The following is an 18,515-nucleotide window of genomic DNA, read 5'->3' as shown; positions in this document are numbered from 1 at the left end:
TCCACGCATTTTATAAAATAGAGGGCGCTATTTATCACGTTTTGTTGCCGAATTGCAATTAGCAGGTGGGTGTTTTTAGATGGGCAAATTACATTGCAGGTGAATCCAATACCTGTCTATGTGATGTGATATTTGATCCGATCCGCTGACAGATGTGAATTTATTTGGATTATTATTTTCACCATCAACCTGATTTGGAATATCTTATCTGCAGCACAATATTTACAAGGAGCAGATTTTGTTGTTGTAATCGAGGACTAGTGTAGGGAACGCCTTTTGCATGCCGTACATCACCATGAATGATCACTAAATTGTGATTTACATTATTATGATTGACATCTTGCATTGCACTACATTAAAAAAAAACTTTATAAAAATATATATTGTGCTAGTTTGTCTGCACAGCACTGATGCACTGATTGCCCACATTTATTTGATGAAACAAACTTGTTTACCATGACATCACTTGTTCAATATTAGTGGTTAAGCTTACAGTATTACACACAATTTTGGTTAAGCTTAAGCTACGTCACTGTACGTAAACCAATTGGAATATACACATACATGTACACTGTATTGTTTATGACATTCTGAAAGTTGCTTTCAGAATTCACCATCATTATCATATTTTACTTTGTTCAGTTGTGTTTGTGTGTGCCATAAATTAACAATGCCTCTTTTTAAGAGAGGACAGAAAAGCACAAAGCAGGAAGCTTTGACGGACACGGAGCAGGGGGTTGACAAAACAAACAACCATCATTCAAATTCAGAAATGCCTCAGACGTCTCCAAATCACCAAGCTAGACCCTCCCCAGCAGATCCTCTACCGGGAGCGATGGCACAGCCGGCACCGGGACCCGTCAAACAGCAGCAGCAGCTGGTATTTCTTTGTCAATTGGCACATGGGAGTCCAACTGGCAGGATTGCAGGTTTTACAAATGTTAGGCAACTCTATGAAAAGATTTCTGATGCATTTGATATGCCGGCAACAGAGGTGAGCACTAGTAAATTAAAAACATTTGAATTTGAATGTTGACATGTCATGTTTTAAATAGGAAAAAGTCAAAATGATAGCATTCAAGTTTGAAATACATATCCCCCAGAATTAATGTTTACTACAAGTGAAGGTTGATATTGAAGTTTAGACAGGGTATACATGTACATGTATAGTCCAAATTGATGGTCAACATTCAAGGTTATAGAAAATGTCAAAATTGGAGGTGGACATTCAAGGTTATAGAAAATGTCAAAAATTGGAGGTCGACATTCAAGTTTGCAATTTAGAAATAGTCCAAATTGAAGATTGTCAGTTAGTTCCAATAATTGGAACTCACGGCTCCGACCGTGAGTTCCAAGGAGCTATGTGTAAGTGATCACCGCGATTTAGCGTGCATTCATCACCATATTCACATACATAGTATGTACATAGTCGTGGTGTGGACTTTTCGCTGCTCATAAAAATCACTCAAAGATCATCTTTTTAAATATTTCTTTGGACAAAAGCTGATGCGTAGAATAAGTTGAGCATTCACAGATGACATACATCAGTGACACAGGTTTCTAAAGTGAGTATTTTATGTATACTAATGCAAACTTGCCAAAATAAAACCCTGGAGGCACCCTACAGGAGTACCGTACCTATAGTACAACTTGAGAACAAGTCCTCAAACGTTCGAAATTTGTAGTTACTACAACTAGTTGTCAATCAACATTCAAAGTTGAAATAAAAAAGTCAACATTGAAAAAAAAAGGTCAACATTCAAGTGTAAAATTGATACATGTATGTAAGATGAAATTGAAGGGTTAATTACATGTCAATGTCATTGATGACATTCAAGCCTGGATTATGTACATGTACCGGTACATAATCCAGGTACCATATGTACCGGTACCATATGTAGGAAATTTAAAGATGGACATTCCAAGTTTGAAATATGTGTACGGTACCCGGTACGTTGAAAGTGTACACATAGATTGATAGAAAAGTCAAACTGAAATGTCAACATTCAAGTTTGAAATACTTTTAAAAAAATTAAGATAAAAAGTAAAAATTTCATTGCCTACATTCCAATTTGAAATATAGAAAAGTCAAAATTGAAAGTCCACATTCAAGCTTGTAATAAAGTCCTGAGACAAGGACCTCTTGAAAGTAATTTGATCATTATCCATTAATCATGAATTACCGGTATTGTAAGTATTGATTAATTTAAAAAGTACGGGTTCAAATTTATTTTTCAGATTCTGTTCTGCACACTCAATGTCTACAAGGTGGACATGGCCCGTTTGCTTGGCGGCCAAATCGGTCTAGAAGACTTTATATATGCCCACATCAAAGGGAAGTGAAAAGAATGGAAATATTAAAAGTGAACCATCACTGGGACTCACCATCACCGATAACGGTGCTGGTTATGCGTTCATTAAGAGAATCAAAGAGGATAGCATAATGGCAAAAATGGATGAGTGTCTTGTAGGGGATCACATCGAGTCTATTAATGGCAAGTCTATGATAGGAGCAAGGCACTTTGAGGTGGCCAGGGCGTTCAAGGAGCTTCCTGTGGGATTCTCATTTACGATGGTGCTAGTGGAACCAAGGAAAGCATTTAGTAAGTACCACAATGATTTGTTTGTATGGTTACGGTATGGTACGGTACTTTATCTTTTTTTGCTTTTTATGCCTCCACCGGAGGTATTAGGCGCGTGAAAGTCGATTCCGAGTTTACCGTCCCCTGCCTGCTTGGAAGCAAAACCAGGCCCTTTCCTAACTTTTCTAGTCCCTACATTTTTTTTGTACCTTTCGTGAAAATTTCTTCGTCGCATTTATTTCCATTTTGAAATCAACAAACATTTTAGGTCAATAATGAAATCTGATGAAATAATGAAAAATGAAAAAGTCACATCACCAACCTGGAAAAAAAAGTGACGATAAACTCGGAATTGACTTTCATGGGCCTTATGTTTCCTGGTTGTCCGTCCATCTGTTCGTCCGAGCTTGTGAACTGTGCAATTTCTCGGAACTGGTGCCTTACCAGTTCCGAGAAATTGCACCATGTAGTATTGTATAGTGATGCAATTTGGTGGAGTGGTGGCAATTGGGGGTCTCCAAATTTTAGCAGGTTTTTGTCGCAAAATATGGTAATTAAGTACCTAATTTGCATACAATTTATGCATATCAAGCAAAATTACCTTGTGCACAGATTATCTGGAGATCTGTACAAGCTACAGTGATGAAACTTGGCGGAGAGTAGCATAGCCAGAGGTTCTTGACCTGATTTGCTTTTCAGTGCAAAATTTGCATAATCGCAAGGTCATTTTGAGGTCATTTGGGGTCATCCGGGGTCAAATAGCCATATATTGTTGCAGGTTCATGAAATTTGGTGGGAACGACTAGCCTACTGTAGGAAGAAAAAATGTCAAGGTCATTTTGGGGTCATCCAAGGTCATTCGAGGTAAAATTGCCATAGATTGTCGCAGGTTCATGAAATTTTGTGGGGATGACCACTGAAACAAGGCAAAATGTCAAGGTCATTTTGGTGTCATCCAAGGTCAAATTGCCATAGATTGTCGCAGGTTCATGAAATTTTGTGGGGATGACCACTGAAACAAGACAAAAATGTCCAGGTCATTTTGGGGTCATCTGGGGTCAAATTGCCATAGACTGCTGCAGGTTCATGAAATTTGGTGGGAACAGCCACCTTAGTGAGGCAGATAATGTGAAGGTCATTTTGGGGTCAAGTGAAATTGCACCGGTTAAAATGATGGGCGTCAAGGTGGAGGCGTTGCGACCGACGCTTTGCGTCGAGAACCGTGCAGGTCGAGAACCGCGAAATTCTAGTTTGTATGGTTTTCCCTTTTACGGTACCGTATGGTACCGGTACCATACTTCTGTCTCCTGTAAAAAATCAACCAATTTTCTAGGTCCCTACATGTAGGTGACCCTCTTAGATAGGGCTGCTAAGAATATGTGATTTTTTGTCTTGCCTGAACTTTGTTCAGGATGGGACTTAGTAATCACTATTTCTGTCTGTCCGTGTGGGGGTGTGTGTGGATGGATGGATGGATGTATGTGTGTGTGTCCGTCCGGAGCTGTATCTGGGGAACCGTAAGACCTACGGGGACGCTACTTGGTGGGAGGAAGGATATCCAAGTTTGCTCCGTAACCTTATGTTTTCGGTGAAAAATATGCAAATTAACATAGCTAATTTATGCGAAAATCAGCGTAAATTGAAAGCGGAGTTTGTGGACAGACTATATCAAGATCCGTCGGGCGCATGGTAACGAAACCTGGTGACAGGAATGATACACACCTGCTGATTGCATATTTATGCGGAACGCTTTTACAAATTATATGGTAGGAAATCTGAAGAAATCTGCCTTGTGGAGCTGTATCGAGGGATCCGTAAGAACCTTAACGCGCTATGATGACGAAACTTGGTAGGGGGTAGCATGACCAGAGGATCTCGACCTGATTCGATTTTCTGCGCAAAATATGGTAATTAAGTACCTAATTTGACCTAAGTTTCAAAGTTCTGGTGAACTATCCATGTGGTCATTCAGCTATGGATGGGGCGCTACTTTGGGACCTGAAGTTGTCAGGAAAACATTTTCAGTACCGTACTTCCAGTACATGTATACATGTACCAACCCTTAGTATCACTAGAAACATGCTGGTTGTTGATGAATCGGATTGACCTGTAATACCGGATAAAAATACAGAGTGTTCAGTATACACAAAAAATATATTTCAACAGCACAAATTTGTGGTGAAAGTGATTTTTTTTAAAAGAAAGGGAAGAGAGAAGGCAGAAGCCCTGAATCAAGGCTAATTTAATCAAGATAGGTTAATTGTTACCAGTGTGGATTTGTGTTTATTAAAATGTATGTGTGTATTCTTGACTTGTCAGTTGCAAGTACTAGCCAAGGTCAATTAGTCATTACCATTATGAGCATTTTCTTTGCGCAGTGTTGATTGATGATAAGTTACAATCTTAGTGACATTGATATGTAAATATTACAAAATTGTGAAAATCTGAAAACATACAATATATATGAAAATTTTCTAATTTTTTTTTCAAACATTATTAACCCAAATCAATTCACTTCGACCATAAAAAAGTTATTTTTACTTGCAAACAGCTGAAAATATTTGTTTTAAAAATCCCAAAAATTGGTTGAGCCCATATAAACCAGGCTTTTGCATTAGTGTACACTGTACAGAGGACATTATTGATAACAACAATTACAATTGACTGCATGTAACCCGGGCATGTAACATAGTGTACTCAACCAAAACACCCCGTGCATATTTGGAACAAGCATAAAAATGCGCTTCCAACCCCCCCCCCTCCCCGGTTCCGGAGCCACAGCAATCGGATGTCCCAGGTTCAACCATCTCTAAATTCCAACCACTGATAGCTCTTTCAAAATCTTATACTTCCATCACATCTTTACTTAAATTTACTGGCCCAATAGAGGTTATGCAGTTGGCCCATTTCACGGTTAGGCGCCACTTTTTGATTTTCAACATATCTGGCCTGGTGTGTAAAAAATAATGGGGTTACAGAATTAACTGTTGGTGATTTTTCATTGTCTCTGTATGGCCTACCTCCACTAGCTTAATCGGCCTTTCTGCTTTTATCTTTCAGGGCGCTTAGGGGTAAGAAGTGGTCAAAACCACATTTTACTAGCAACCTGAAACAGACATTTATTTTCCAATGCTGCCACTTTTAACTATGTTGAGCCTACCAGCTGCTTTTGTTGTTTTTATGTAGTGAACAAGTTGCACTATACAGCCATACATGAACAAAGTAGTAGTTGTCAGTTAAACTAGCATGAGAACCATTTAAATTTCTGAATTCGGATGTGACATTTTCCGTTCACATCTATGTACCGTATTCAATGTGGAATAGATCAACTAATAATTTACATGAATGGCAAACTAGTGTGTTTTAGTAAAGTTCAGAGTCTTGTTACTATTTGTTGAACAAATTACACTTGTTGCTCTTAATATGTAGATACAGCGATATTTTGAATTTTTGCCAACAAATTCCGTTCACAGTTTTGTCACATCCGATTAATTTTCCAAATAGTATAATTTATTAACAAATAAGTGGCAGAATTTTTTCTCCTTGATTTTTAAAAATCTCCTGCTACAAGCTATCTAATGACACCATTTAATGAAAACTCCTTCATCAACTTAGCTTACAGATGTCATTTCAAAGTTTCCGTCACATGTGTCACATCCATGGTACCTGTCACATCCAAAATAGTTTCTTCAAAGAACTAAGACAGGAATGGGACTAGGATGCCAGTTTGAAGTTATTTCATTACAGGTTTGTGGGGGATCAAAAGGCACAACAAATCTTTAATTCAGTATGCCTTCTTTAATTGTGACAGGGGACTCAAAAAGGCTTCAATTTCCGTTCACATGTCACATCCTCAAAATTAGTAGTTGTTAGGTCAAAATACTTAAACAACATGATATTTGACTTTCTAAAATAGGTTTATTATTTCATACATGTCACATATGATTATTTCATGGCTTTGTTGATTGTCTTTAGGGGACAGTTTTGTATACAATTTACAGAAGCGGATGTGACATTTTCAATTGTGAACGGAATATTTCAGTATTATAAACATTTTGCTTGTCAAAAATATGAAGGGTCAGGAAAAACATTTTAGCATTGCTCAATTCAATAGAATCTCACAAAATATATGTGTTAGAAGTGCTTAAAGCTTATATTTTTGACAAGCAAACTGTTTGTAATAATGAAATATTCTGTTCACAATTGAAAATGTCACATCCGCTTCTATAAATTGTAAACAATGTTTTAAAATGAACACTAACACAGGTTGATATGTTTCAGTATATCCCATTTAATTTACTGGGGGTGTGAAAACTCGTTGAAGCATTATTTTCTGAAATATTCTCTGCTTTACAGTGTGTGGTTTCCGTTCACATTGACATCAGTCACATCCAAAATTGAACAAACATCAGAATCTTGAATTTGACCTGTGTTTTCAAACTGGCTGATATTATTTGTGAACATTACCCATATTATGACCTTCAAAGCTGTGGAATATCAGAGTCATTCCTTGATTATTAAAATTGTTGAGTAAACCTTTTCATGTCAATTTCCTTTTTACCACAAAAATTACATTTAAGTGGCCATAAATTTGTCATTACACAACAAAAGTTGCCCAAATTTGGTCAGAAGAGAGCCTATGACACACTTGTTTATTTTAAATATCTATTATATATGTATTGGACAGTCAAAGTATAAATATTCACTTCTCAATATTTATCCAATTTGTTAAAAAATTACATAACATGAGATAATAAATCATAATTTTCTTCAAGAAGTAGAGACATTTAAGCTGGGAAATGATATTTTTATGAAAATCTGGTCTAATTTGGAAAAGAAAACCCCCATTAAATGAAATTTAATCCATTTTGAAAATTTCGAGTTTTTTTCACCAAAAGTGGCGCCTAACCGTGAAATGGGCCAGTTACGTATCATACCGTAAATATGACGGACTACTCAGATTAAGTATTATGGCAGTCTGCCGTGACAGTTTGTCTCACACACATGGCTCAAAATATGCTAAGGTGTCATATTATAGCCATATATTTTGACATCTTTTTTTAAAAATAATAATTATAGAAATGGAATATTTGCTAGTTTAGTGGCAAGTTTAGGTAGTAAAGACATAGCATGTATACACAATTTAAGTAAAATCCTTTCACTCTAAATAATAAAAAAAAATAAAAATAGCTGTAAAAATGCCTATTTTTACACTTTTATTTGTAACATGCCAAGAGACGCCTTTTTCAACAGCTTTTAATTTTTTTATGGATCCTTATAGAAATTCATGTGACCTGTTTCCCAAAATTGTGCAGTAAACCAATCAAAAAAACAGAAAGAGGCATTATGTATTATAAGGCAACAGATCAAAAAAGGATCTAAAAGCTTGCCTTGCGTATGTTACTATTGTCTGTCAAACTTTTGATTGATTTTGAAGTCCCTCAGTTTTTTATAAACAAAGACTTGAAGCATAAACTAAAGGGTAAATCTATTGTAAATAACTTCATTTCTCCATATTATAATCAATTTGTAAGTGGCTGCCATCTTTTTTGAACATATAACAATTTTAAAATTTTTCTTGAAATGTCTGTCAAATAGTAACATACGCAAGACGGTGCTGTAATTCCTGCTAAACTAGGGTGATACAGCTATATATAATTATGCTACATGACATAGCATTTAGCTCCACCTAGCTTTGTGGCACTATCACTTTGTGAGGAGAAGCTTTTTTGATGACACAATCCATTGTTAAGTGTTGTCTGTCAAACATTTGTATGCATAAGTAACATACATAAGATTTGTATGTGTCTGTCAAAAGTAACATCACATAATCGTTTAAAAAATTAAAAATCACTTGATGTTCACATTATGATGATAGTTTAGAGTTTATAAAAGTGTTTTAAAACATGTGATTTATAAACTGCATGTGATCTTTATTCAATTTCCCATCTTGAACTACTGTTTTTGCCAAATTATTATTCTGTATGTTACATTTGACAGACATCTTGCGTATGTTATGGCTTGACAGACACTCATATTTTATTTATAACAATTTATCCTCCTTATTGTAATATTTGGACACATTTTTTTCCACAATCAGTTGCTGTAGGTCCTACACCTAAATAACCACAAAATACCTTATGTAATACTTTATAAATTTTTATTTGATTGCAGAAAATCATCAAAATTGTGTCTGTCAAATATAACGTACGCAAGGGCTAGAAAATTAAATTTTGTGAAGTAAATGGTCTATAACTTATCTTTCTTTTAGTGTATTATGAACGATGTATATGTGCATACTATAATTTAAACCTGGTTGGAGACCAAAAGAAAAGAGCTGGAAAAATAATTGTGTGTTACACTTTTATGACACCTTAGCTTATTTTGAGCCACATACAAATGCACTACAATAGGTTGATGACAACATTTGATTGAATTGACTGCACTGCGCCATGATTACCGTGAAGGACACTGGTTCAAATCCTTCGTTTGGAACCAATAAATAATTTCACGCACAACCTCTATAATAAATTAACTGGCGTAGGGCCACACTGTTAAATCCACCCCTGTTCTCAACCCTTGACTGTCATATAGATCCTACATGTAGTAGTGAGTTTAATATGCACAACTTGACTTTGACCTGGTATTTGGCAACAGAGATAACATGGATGTCTACATACATGTATATTGACTTTGTACTCAATAAGAGCTTCATAAAATGATAATGTATTATGTATAAATGTGTGTCATGCACCTCATTCAAACAATCAGAATTGTGGGATCTGCTGTTGACCCATCCTGTACTGTGTACATACATGTATACATAGTATGCATGCTATTGGAAAGAATACTACTAAAAGGAGATACATATTGAAATGCCTTTATTTCAATTTTGATCCTCAAAAGAGGATTTTATTAGGACCTGCACACATTTTATTTAAAAAAAAAATATGTCTCACGTTCCCCAAGCGCATTTGATTTATGCTTCACATTTGCTCAAGCAAAATTGCAGAAGTTTAATTTAATTTTGTATTTTTTTAAAACATTTTAACAAAATTTGGCCGAAAATTGGCTGTAAAATCAATGTTTAATTTCAATTTTGCTTCTGATCGCACCACAACTCGGAAATTGTTTTGGGATATTATAATATAGCGGGTTCCCAAAATTGGTGTTGTTCAATTAAAAAAAAACCAGATTATCTGGAGATCCGTATGGGTTAAGGGGTGTGTTTTACTCAAAAGGGCAAATCCTGTTTAGGGTATGTTTTGAAAATTTCTGTTTATGCATGTGTACAGTGTGAAACTTGAGTGGCCCCTGGGCAAATAGTATGCCAGTTGGCCAATGACACCTGTACACATGTATACATGTACACATGACTCCAAATGTATATGGAATGGAGAAGCACTGTCGTAGTTGAGAACGTTGAAAAGGTATCATGGAAATATCATAGTAATGATGACAATATTCACAAATATATTTTTGCTCTTCCTTTCTGTTTCAGCCAAAATTCAACCTCGTAGTGCAGCTAAGGCAGCTCCAGCGTCTCCACTTGTAACCCCAGGTAGCACAGGAAATGATGCTCTCAAAGGAAAGGTGGGATCTGGCAAAGAAACACTGAGGTTACGAGCTAAAGGACCGGCTGAAATTGCACCTGTGGTAAGTAAGGACCATCGATAATAATCAATAAATTGACTATCCAATAATATTTATATCGCAGATATTTTTCGTAAGAAATTCTATATATATCCAAATTCCCGATAAAAAAAAAAAAAAATTAAAAATGTGGACAAAAAGGACAGAAATTGCTGGAAGGTGGCTGGTGCATTTGTGAGTCCAAGTGGCATGTAGCGCTCCATTAAGTCGCTAGAAGGTGACTGGTGCATTTGTGAGTCCAAATGGCATAGCGCTCCATAAGTCGCTGAAAGGTGGCTTGTGCATTTGGGAGTCCAAATAGTGTAATGCTCCATAAGTTGCTGGAAGGTGGCTGGTGCATTTGTGAGTCCAAGTGGCATGTAGCACTCCATAGTCTCTGGAAGGTGGCTGGTGCATTTGTGAGTCCAAATGGCATGATGCATCCTGGTTTATTACAGACAATACAGTAGTCAAATATTTGCAAACTGAGATGCGATGCAATGCAATATTAGTGATCAGGAGCTCTGTAAAATTCCATTGTCTGGGAGTGTTGCCCAACACATCAACATGCGTAAGGATGCACAAAAATGTGTGGGACATGCATTTCACGACCAGGTTTTTTGCGCAGAGCTGTTGAAGGATAGGGGGAGTGGCGACTTATATCATATGCTCATTTTGTGGTAGCAGGTGATTGTTAGTTGAGGCACAGTGCCTGTTTGAGGCTTCCTGTCTGTCAACCCTTGACAAATGTGCAGGAGCGTAGCAAGGGGGAGGACAGGGTGGACGAAGTCCATGGGCCCGATCAAAAGCGAAAAAGAAATAAGGGGAATTGAGAAAGGAAAAAACATGTAACTCTAATTAAGTACAGTGTATAAAATTCGTCAAAATGATGCTCTTCAAATTAAACATTTCCATCTTTGATATTTACAGAAGCAAGGGGCCCTAGTATGTCGGAAAATTTATGAAAATTATTCCATGCATGTACAAAATAATAATTAATGAAAAAACGATTTAGTAAATTGCCTTCATCACCTCCTAAATTTTCCCTGGGAGACACCCCCCTAAAAAATCTTTATATAAGAAAACAAAGCAATAATTGCCCTGTTCATGATCATTGTTAGCACTTAATTCACATTGTGTGTAAAATTTTGCGCACGAAACTGGGCCAATCAAATAGCAAAAAAATACCAGTTTGGTAACAAAGGAGTCTGAAATTAAAAATGTTCGCGCATTCGCGCACACAAAAATAAGTCCAAGTAAAACCGGAAATTTAAATGCTTCCACCGCCACTGGTTATTTGGAGTCTACTATAGCTTTTTGTAAGTATAAGCATATGCAATTATGCCCAACATTCTAAAATCTGGATGATTTATGAGACTGGAAAAAACCCAATAAAATGACGTTTCAGCATTGAAAGATTGGGCATTTTTAAAAGCATTTAATAGGCCTATTATTACATATTAGTTATTATTATGTGTTAAAGATATGGCTGATAAAAGAGATATTAAAAGGGCCAGCACTGCTCCTTGTCCATGGGCCCCCAAGGCTCTTGCTATGCCCCTGTAAATGTGACAAAATGTGACAAATATATTTAAAACCTTGGCAAGTTTATCTAGGCAAAATATTTGCCTCCAATTCGAAGTGTGTAATCAGGAATTAATGGAATTCAAAAACAGCAATTTTGTAGCACTTGATATGTGAAAAATCCATTGTGTGTTGTGGATCGAGGTCATACATACATTGTAGTAGATACGTGGTATATGTTGTCAAGTGTATGCATACGTGCATGAAAATCTTCATGAAAATTTGACTAAAATAGAAATCAACTGTTATGCACACTTGACTTTTATTTCCTACATCTTAATTTGTATACAATGTGGTTCTGAAATCATGGGAAATGCTACACGGAAATATGTGTATTGTATATGCTGAAAGTGGTGTACCCCTAGCCCCGTACCCGATACCCCTAAACATACCCTTTGTGGCCTGACCTCATCCTCAGTACAATGTCCTTTAGTCATTTTAAAAGCAATACAATTTATTTATTTAATTGTTTACAAATGTATTTATATATTTTTTCACTATTGAAAAACACCTCTGAATGCAATTTCAGAGGTGTTTTTCGATCACAATTTTTACGAACAATTTTTCGCATTGACTTGGCACAAAGGGCAGGAATTATTATTTTAAAGTCACATGGCCCAAGTGATCAACATCTCAATCACTACATCACGAATGTGTGATTATGTGGATAATGTGGTGGGATAATGTGGTGGGAATTTTGGTTTGATTCCAGGAAAGTTCACTTTATTCCAGTGAAAGTAGCATTTTCCAACTTTTTGGTTTGGTTTGGTTTGTTTTTTGAAACACTAGTCTAAAGGTAAAACAGGTTAACAGTCTCAATATCAAAGAAATCTGATTTCTATTGCATAGTATGCAAACCACCATGTCAAAAGAGAGTCACGGTTCAGGACTATGTCCTGGTCCTGTGAGTTTGAATGAATGCTTCATTTGGGGTAGACAGGTCATTTACCTGTTTGCATTGTCATTTGGGGTCATGGTTTTTGACAACAAAAACACTTTGAACTTTTGGGTGATATACATACATGTATAATGTAGGCCTATGCCACCTACATTGTAATCAATATGCTGATATGGATAATTTGTGTTGTATTTTATTGTGATATTCAACCATTTTATCACATTTTTGAACACTTACATGCCTGTTAGCTTTGATGTGGTTCTTGACCACGTTTTTTAGCACCCTGAATGATAGCAGCACTTGGCGTAGATTTCTTTTTGACATGGGGGATGGGCTTGGAAAAAATTTCTTGGAAGTATAGTGAATCCAGCATCTGTTGGCAACAGAATAAGTTTATGGTACAAATGCACGCAAAAAATTTTGCCATATCGAAGCTAAACTGGTGATATATGGTGCAAAAGTGTGATAAATTTGTGCGAAGCGTGAAAAAATTGAACTTTTGGGGCTAAAATGGCCAAATATGACTTATTTAATGAGGTTAATTTGGGCAGGAATCCCCACACAGGCACATTGGGGGGATGGTTGTACAAAATGTATGGACAGTCCTCCCTGGCAAAATACACCACACGGCACCAGTAGTGACTGGGCGACAGTGATAAAGCATCCATGCCTTGCTGTAAATGAAACAAAGCCCTATTTTCATTGATTTTCAATACGGTAATATCATGCTACTTCATGTAACATGTATCATCAAAACAAAGATATTGTTATGAAATTAACAGAATAAGTAGAAAGCATGTCTTCCAATTTATTACAGGTATTAATTATACATTGTTGAATTCGTATTTTAATATTTTTTTCAAACATGGTACAGATCATTCTGGGACACCCTGTATAATACTGTACACTCTGCCTTATTTCAGACCACTCTTTGAAGTCTCAATCGCATTTTGTCTTTCATTTTGTTTTCTTTTACAGCCAACTGAATTTGAAGAAAAGGCGGCAGGGAAAGTGGATGATTTACTTGAGAGTTATATGGGTATCAGAGATCTAGAGTTAGGTAAGTATTATTATGACAGGGCAGGGGTGGATGTAGTAGTACTCCGGGGCACAATCAGGACTCTGCTAGTCAAATTACACATCTGACAAATACATTTCTAAACAGCATAAATTTGGAATTGACATTGCAATTGCATAAATATACAAAACACTCCCTCCCAATGATGCTCATCTAAATTTTGAATCAAAAAATACCTGTAGGGAGTTGTTGATGGGTTTTTCAATTTTTTTCCAACCTATCAAAACAGCTCATTAATTTCCCCAAAAAGCCATCACTACCTAAAATGCAGTCTGTGATTGGCTCATGGCACATAACTCGACAAACAAAGGCATTTATGCAAATCAGATGTCAGCCTAAATGGCATATGACATACAACACAATTGGCTCAATCCTCATCATGCAGGACTGAAAACAAAGTAACACTGGCATCCATCCACAGGCATAGAAATCTTGAGAGTGTTAGCTCCATTTTTATATCTAGTTCATAATTAAAGTGTCCAGTGATGGGTTACTTAAAACATAAAGCATGTAGGGTGTTTTTGACCCTCCATGTTAGCTGTGTATTTCAATTTTGACTCAACCTTCCTCAATGATGAGCAAAAACACTTCCTAATAAAATGGACTATTATCCAAGCAGTTCATTAATCTTAACCCCCTCCACGCGGGTGTCGACTGCAGACAAGTTTCAAAACATTTTAAATATTCAAATATTCCAGATTTGTAAATTTTCATGACCATATTTGGAATCGGCATGAAAAGTGCATTAAAATGAGTACAAACAAGCCTAGTATTGGTTCAGTGGTTTATTAGATAGCTCTTGATATTTTGAGAAAATATCTCAAAACTGACATTTTTACGTTGATACTTAAATGATACCTACGTATGGCTAGTATGCAGAGCAATTAATTGGTGAATCATGTACTTGGTGCTTAACCAGTCTCTGTTATCAAGTTAAGGGAGGGATGTGTCTGTTGGTGTAATTGGTTAGTCATCAATTACCATCATCAGGGGCACAACCCGGATCTAGTAATACAAAGCACATCAAATTACTGGGGGAGGGGCTAAAATTAGCTTTGGTAGCCAGAAATGGCTTGATTTTGGTTTAAAAAATAGCAGTTAAATAACAGTTTTAGTTGATAAAATGGGGAAATTTGGGAAATTTAAATAGATTATTTAAAAAGTGGGAATATATAAATTTAAAAAGTGGGAATATATAATATTTTTGTGTGATTGTATTATCTTGACTCTATTTCACCTCAAGTTTGACAGGGACATACATGTGCATATGGATGGTGCAGTATAGAGTCATGTGTGCACTAACGTAATGCACAGAATGTATTATGCACAGAATGTATACACATCCATTAAGGGCAGTGAGTATGCATACTTACAGTGCAACCACATTAAAGTCTGATGTCACTCCCTATTTTGAGATGCAGCAAAGTCTAAGTTGGCACAGCGCGCTACAGGCTCTGCCTTGTAATCGGTGGATTGCGAGTTTGAGCCCCTGCGGTGCCATTGTGTTGGGCTCTTGGGCAAGGCGCTTTACCTTACTTGCTTCTCTCTACCCAGAGGTGAAATGGGGAGCTGTTATGAATATTGTCCATTGAGGGCCACCCAAAGGTATGAGCATGCCTTGGGTATTGTATGGAAGCTGACATATTCTAACGACAGCGGAATAAATGTAAAGCACTTTGGTACACATGCACATGTGAAAGGCGCTGTATAAATACCAACATTTATTATTATTTTTTAATCAAGTGTTGGCTGAGATTTTCTATTGCTAAGGTGCATAAAGGATTTAAGAAATGTACTGCAAGATCTTTTTTGGGAAAAACAGTGAGAACATGTCAGCAGTGTGCATCATGTATAAAAGATATATCTTAACAGGGTTTTTTGTTTATCTGTTTCTTTTCTTTTCAGCTAACGAGTTGGTGGAGTTATTCAAAGGCAAGACAGATTTCCCAGCATTCACATCGGGCGTAACAGAAGCACTCGGAGAATTTGACTTCCCCGAGACATTTGTTTTTGATGTGTGGGGCGCCATCAGCGATGCAAAATCTGGGAGGATATAAAGCACAGGATGCCAACTTGTTAGGTCAAAGATCAATGGATATTACGCTTGTACTGGTCAACTTTTTTTCATCATTGTAAATTGTAATTTTGTTTATTTGATATCAATATGCAAACTATGTTTTGAGTACAAACACCCCCTTGTAAATGATAACTGAAGATGGTCAAGTTGTAAATGAAATGTCAGTAAACTACAAACAGTAATACCAATTAAGGGTTACATCAACTTAACCCCGTGGACATCTAACAGCATTTCTGATTGGTTGATAACTTGAAATGCTCATTTCAATTGCCAATCATGACCAGGCTTTAACTATTTATGGTCAAACTTGCATTTGCAGATGATCTTATTAATACCCTCCTTGATTGGTTAAAAGCTGGATACGATATTCATTTTGGCCTATTGGCAGGTAATTCTCATGGGGTTAAAACCAGAGATTAGGGTTTTCAGGCAAGCAAGAGGGTGTAATTATGCTATAATGGCACACCTCAAGCCTTCCGAGTGCGATCACAGATTGTACAGTACACTTGATTAACAGTAACATTCCAACAGAAACGAGCTGAAGTAACTGAAAATCACAAGCAAAGTCACCCAAATTCACAATATTTTACTTAACACTACAAAAATTGTTTATGTGCTTCATTTATGACAGTTTTTTGGTCAAAATGATGCAAAAACATGACAATTTTTTCCTGATTACAAAAGAGTAAAATGTCACCAAAAAGACATGTGTAAGGTGAAGATTCACTGTAGCGTTATTGAATTGTACCTGATTGAATTGATTGTATATGTGTTGAGCAGTGTATAAGTGTGATTGAAAACACTTATACACACAACAATTTGACTATCAGGCATGGCTAATTGTATGCCTGCCATTTGTATTTCTACATAAAAAGCTAGAAATAGTTTTTGGCACATACATTATAGTTAATATGTAATGTGAACATTTTACCAAAACGAGGATGATTTGCAACTCGTAGGTCATATTCTTATTTTATTTTATTTTCTAATGAATATTTGCTAGCATGAGTGTCATAAAGTCCTTGGCAGGTGCAGAATTAAGATTCACAAATGTGCAAACATTCCACCAGAAAAAATTTAGCAACAATAGACAAATTAGATTTTCTGGAAATTTGAATGATCACACCATGCTTTGGCACCATTGAGCTAAGCTCCCCATGCAGATTAAAATGCATTGGATAATAATGCATTAGCCTGTAAATTATAATGTTGAAAAAAAAACCACTATGTTATTTAATTGTTTTCTTTTATTTGCTTGCTATGCAACATCAAAGGGAATTTAACCCAATATTAAGAATCAACATATAATTTCAAACTTGATCTCCCAAAATGGTATCTTGGACATCAACGGACGGTATCTAAAAATATGTAAAGATAGCTTTCCTGCAAGAGTTATTTTTGGTAATCTTGGTAAGTGGCCATGCATTTTGCATAGGTTACCAGTCTTTTGGTTTCATTCATCTCATTTCTGTTTGATTTCCTTATTGGTATCTCATTGCATGCCCAGGTTCAATAGCAGTATATTCTTGCTATTTCACTTCATGATCTACTGTGAAAGGGGAAATTTGTGTGCGCTTAAAATTTCGCACCTTGCCAATTTCTAAACTGTTTCCCTTGTTTTTAAATTTCAAGTTTCTTTACATTGACCTATACACAAAAGGAATATATTTGCGTGATGTTATTTTCGCAGCAGAAGCTTGGACTATTAAAAAGGGTGAAAGTAAGTGTAGAACAAAAATGTCTACTTTTACAGTAAAACATCACAATCTGAAAGGACACAGTTCATTAACCCTGATTTGTTTGTACATGCATTGAATGACCTTTGGCTACATTGGGTACATACTCATACCGCTGGAGGTCAAATTCTGAGATATGATTATTAAATGGGGTTAAGGAATTGTGTCACTGAGAATGTGGTTGTTTTGGCACATCCAAAATTAAAATTCAGTTTTAATTGCGTTGAAAGTGCCAATTTAAGAGCTCTATTTCAATGAAAACCTCATCACAATTGGACTTACGGCTCTAGAGATTTGGTCATGTTTAAAAGCGTTTCTCAGAACAATAAAATATGAAATTAAAGACTACAAAAACACTATTAGTGATAAATTTGCTTGATCACATCACAAATGTTTTTGAAATATAACTAGAGAATAAGGGGCACTTGAAAAAAGAAAATATATTTGAAAGAAACATATTTTTAGATCAAAATAGAAAAGCAATTTATTGAATATAAACTAGGAAATAATTTTTTTACAAAAAAAAGATGTTAATATTGCAAAAAAGTGAAGATTTTCAGATAAAAATGGAAGTGAAAAGAGAAAGTGTAATGGACTGAATATAAACTAGAAAATAATTTATAAAAAAATATATCAATGTTGCAAACAATAGTGCAGATTTTTCAGATAAAAATAGAAATAAAAAGATAAGCATATGACTGAATATAAACTAGAAAATAATTTATTTATAAAAAAATATATTAATGTTGCAAACAATAGTGCAGATTTTTCAGATAAAAATGGAAATAAAAAGATAAGCATATGACTGAATATAAACTAGGAAACTATTTATAAAAAAATATATTAATGTTGCAAACAATAGTGCAGATTTTTCAGATAAAAATGGAAATAAAAAGATAAGCATATGACTGAATATAAACTAGAAAAT

At 35.7% G+C, this 18,515-nt stretch overlaps 1 protein-coding gene across 1 annotated transcript; it reads left to right on the top strand.

Annotated features, from left to right (window-relative positions):
- The first annotated feature begins 109 nt into the window (after positions 1–109).
- LOC140141487 (PDZ domain-containing protein GIPC3-like) lies at positions 110–16,670 on the top strand. The gene is given in 6 exon segments (XM_072163368.1): positions 110–994; positions 2,239–2,331; positions 2,333–2,603; positions 10,084–10,238; positions 13,675–13,756; positions 15,680–16,670. Coding segments are annotated over 6 exon segments (1,077 nt in total). The 5' UTR covers positions 110–670; the 3' UTR covers positions 15,832–16,670.
- Positions 16,671–18,515: the final 1,845 nt, after the last annotated feature.

Source organism: Amphiura filiformis, chromosome 19, assembly GCF_039555335.1.
Source record: "Amphiura filiformis chromosome 19, Afil_fr2py, whole genome shotgun sequence".
NCBI classification, from domain to species: Eukaryota; Metazoa; Echinodermata; class Ophiuroidea; order Amphilepidida; family Amphiuridae; genus Amphiura; species Amphiura filiformis.
The sequence above is the reverse complement of the archived record's forward strand: the minus strand, read 5'-3'. Positions and strand labels throughout refer to the sequence as shown.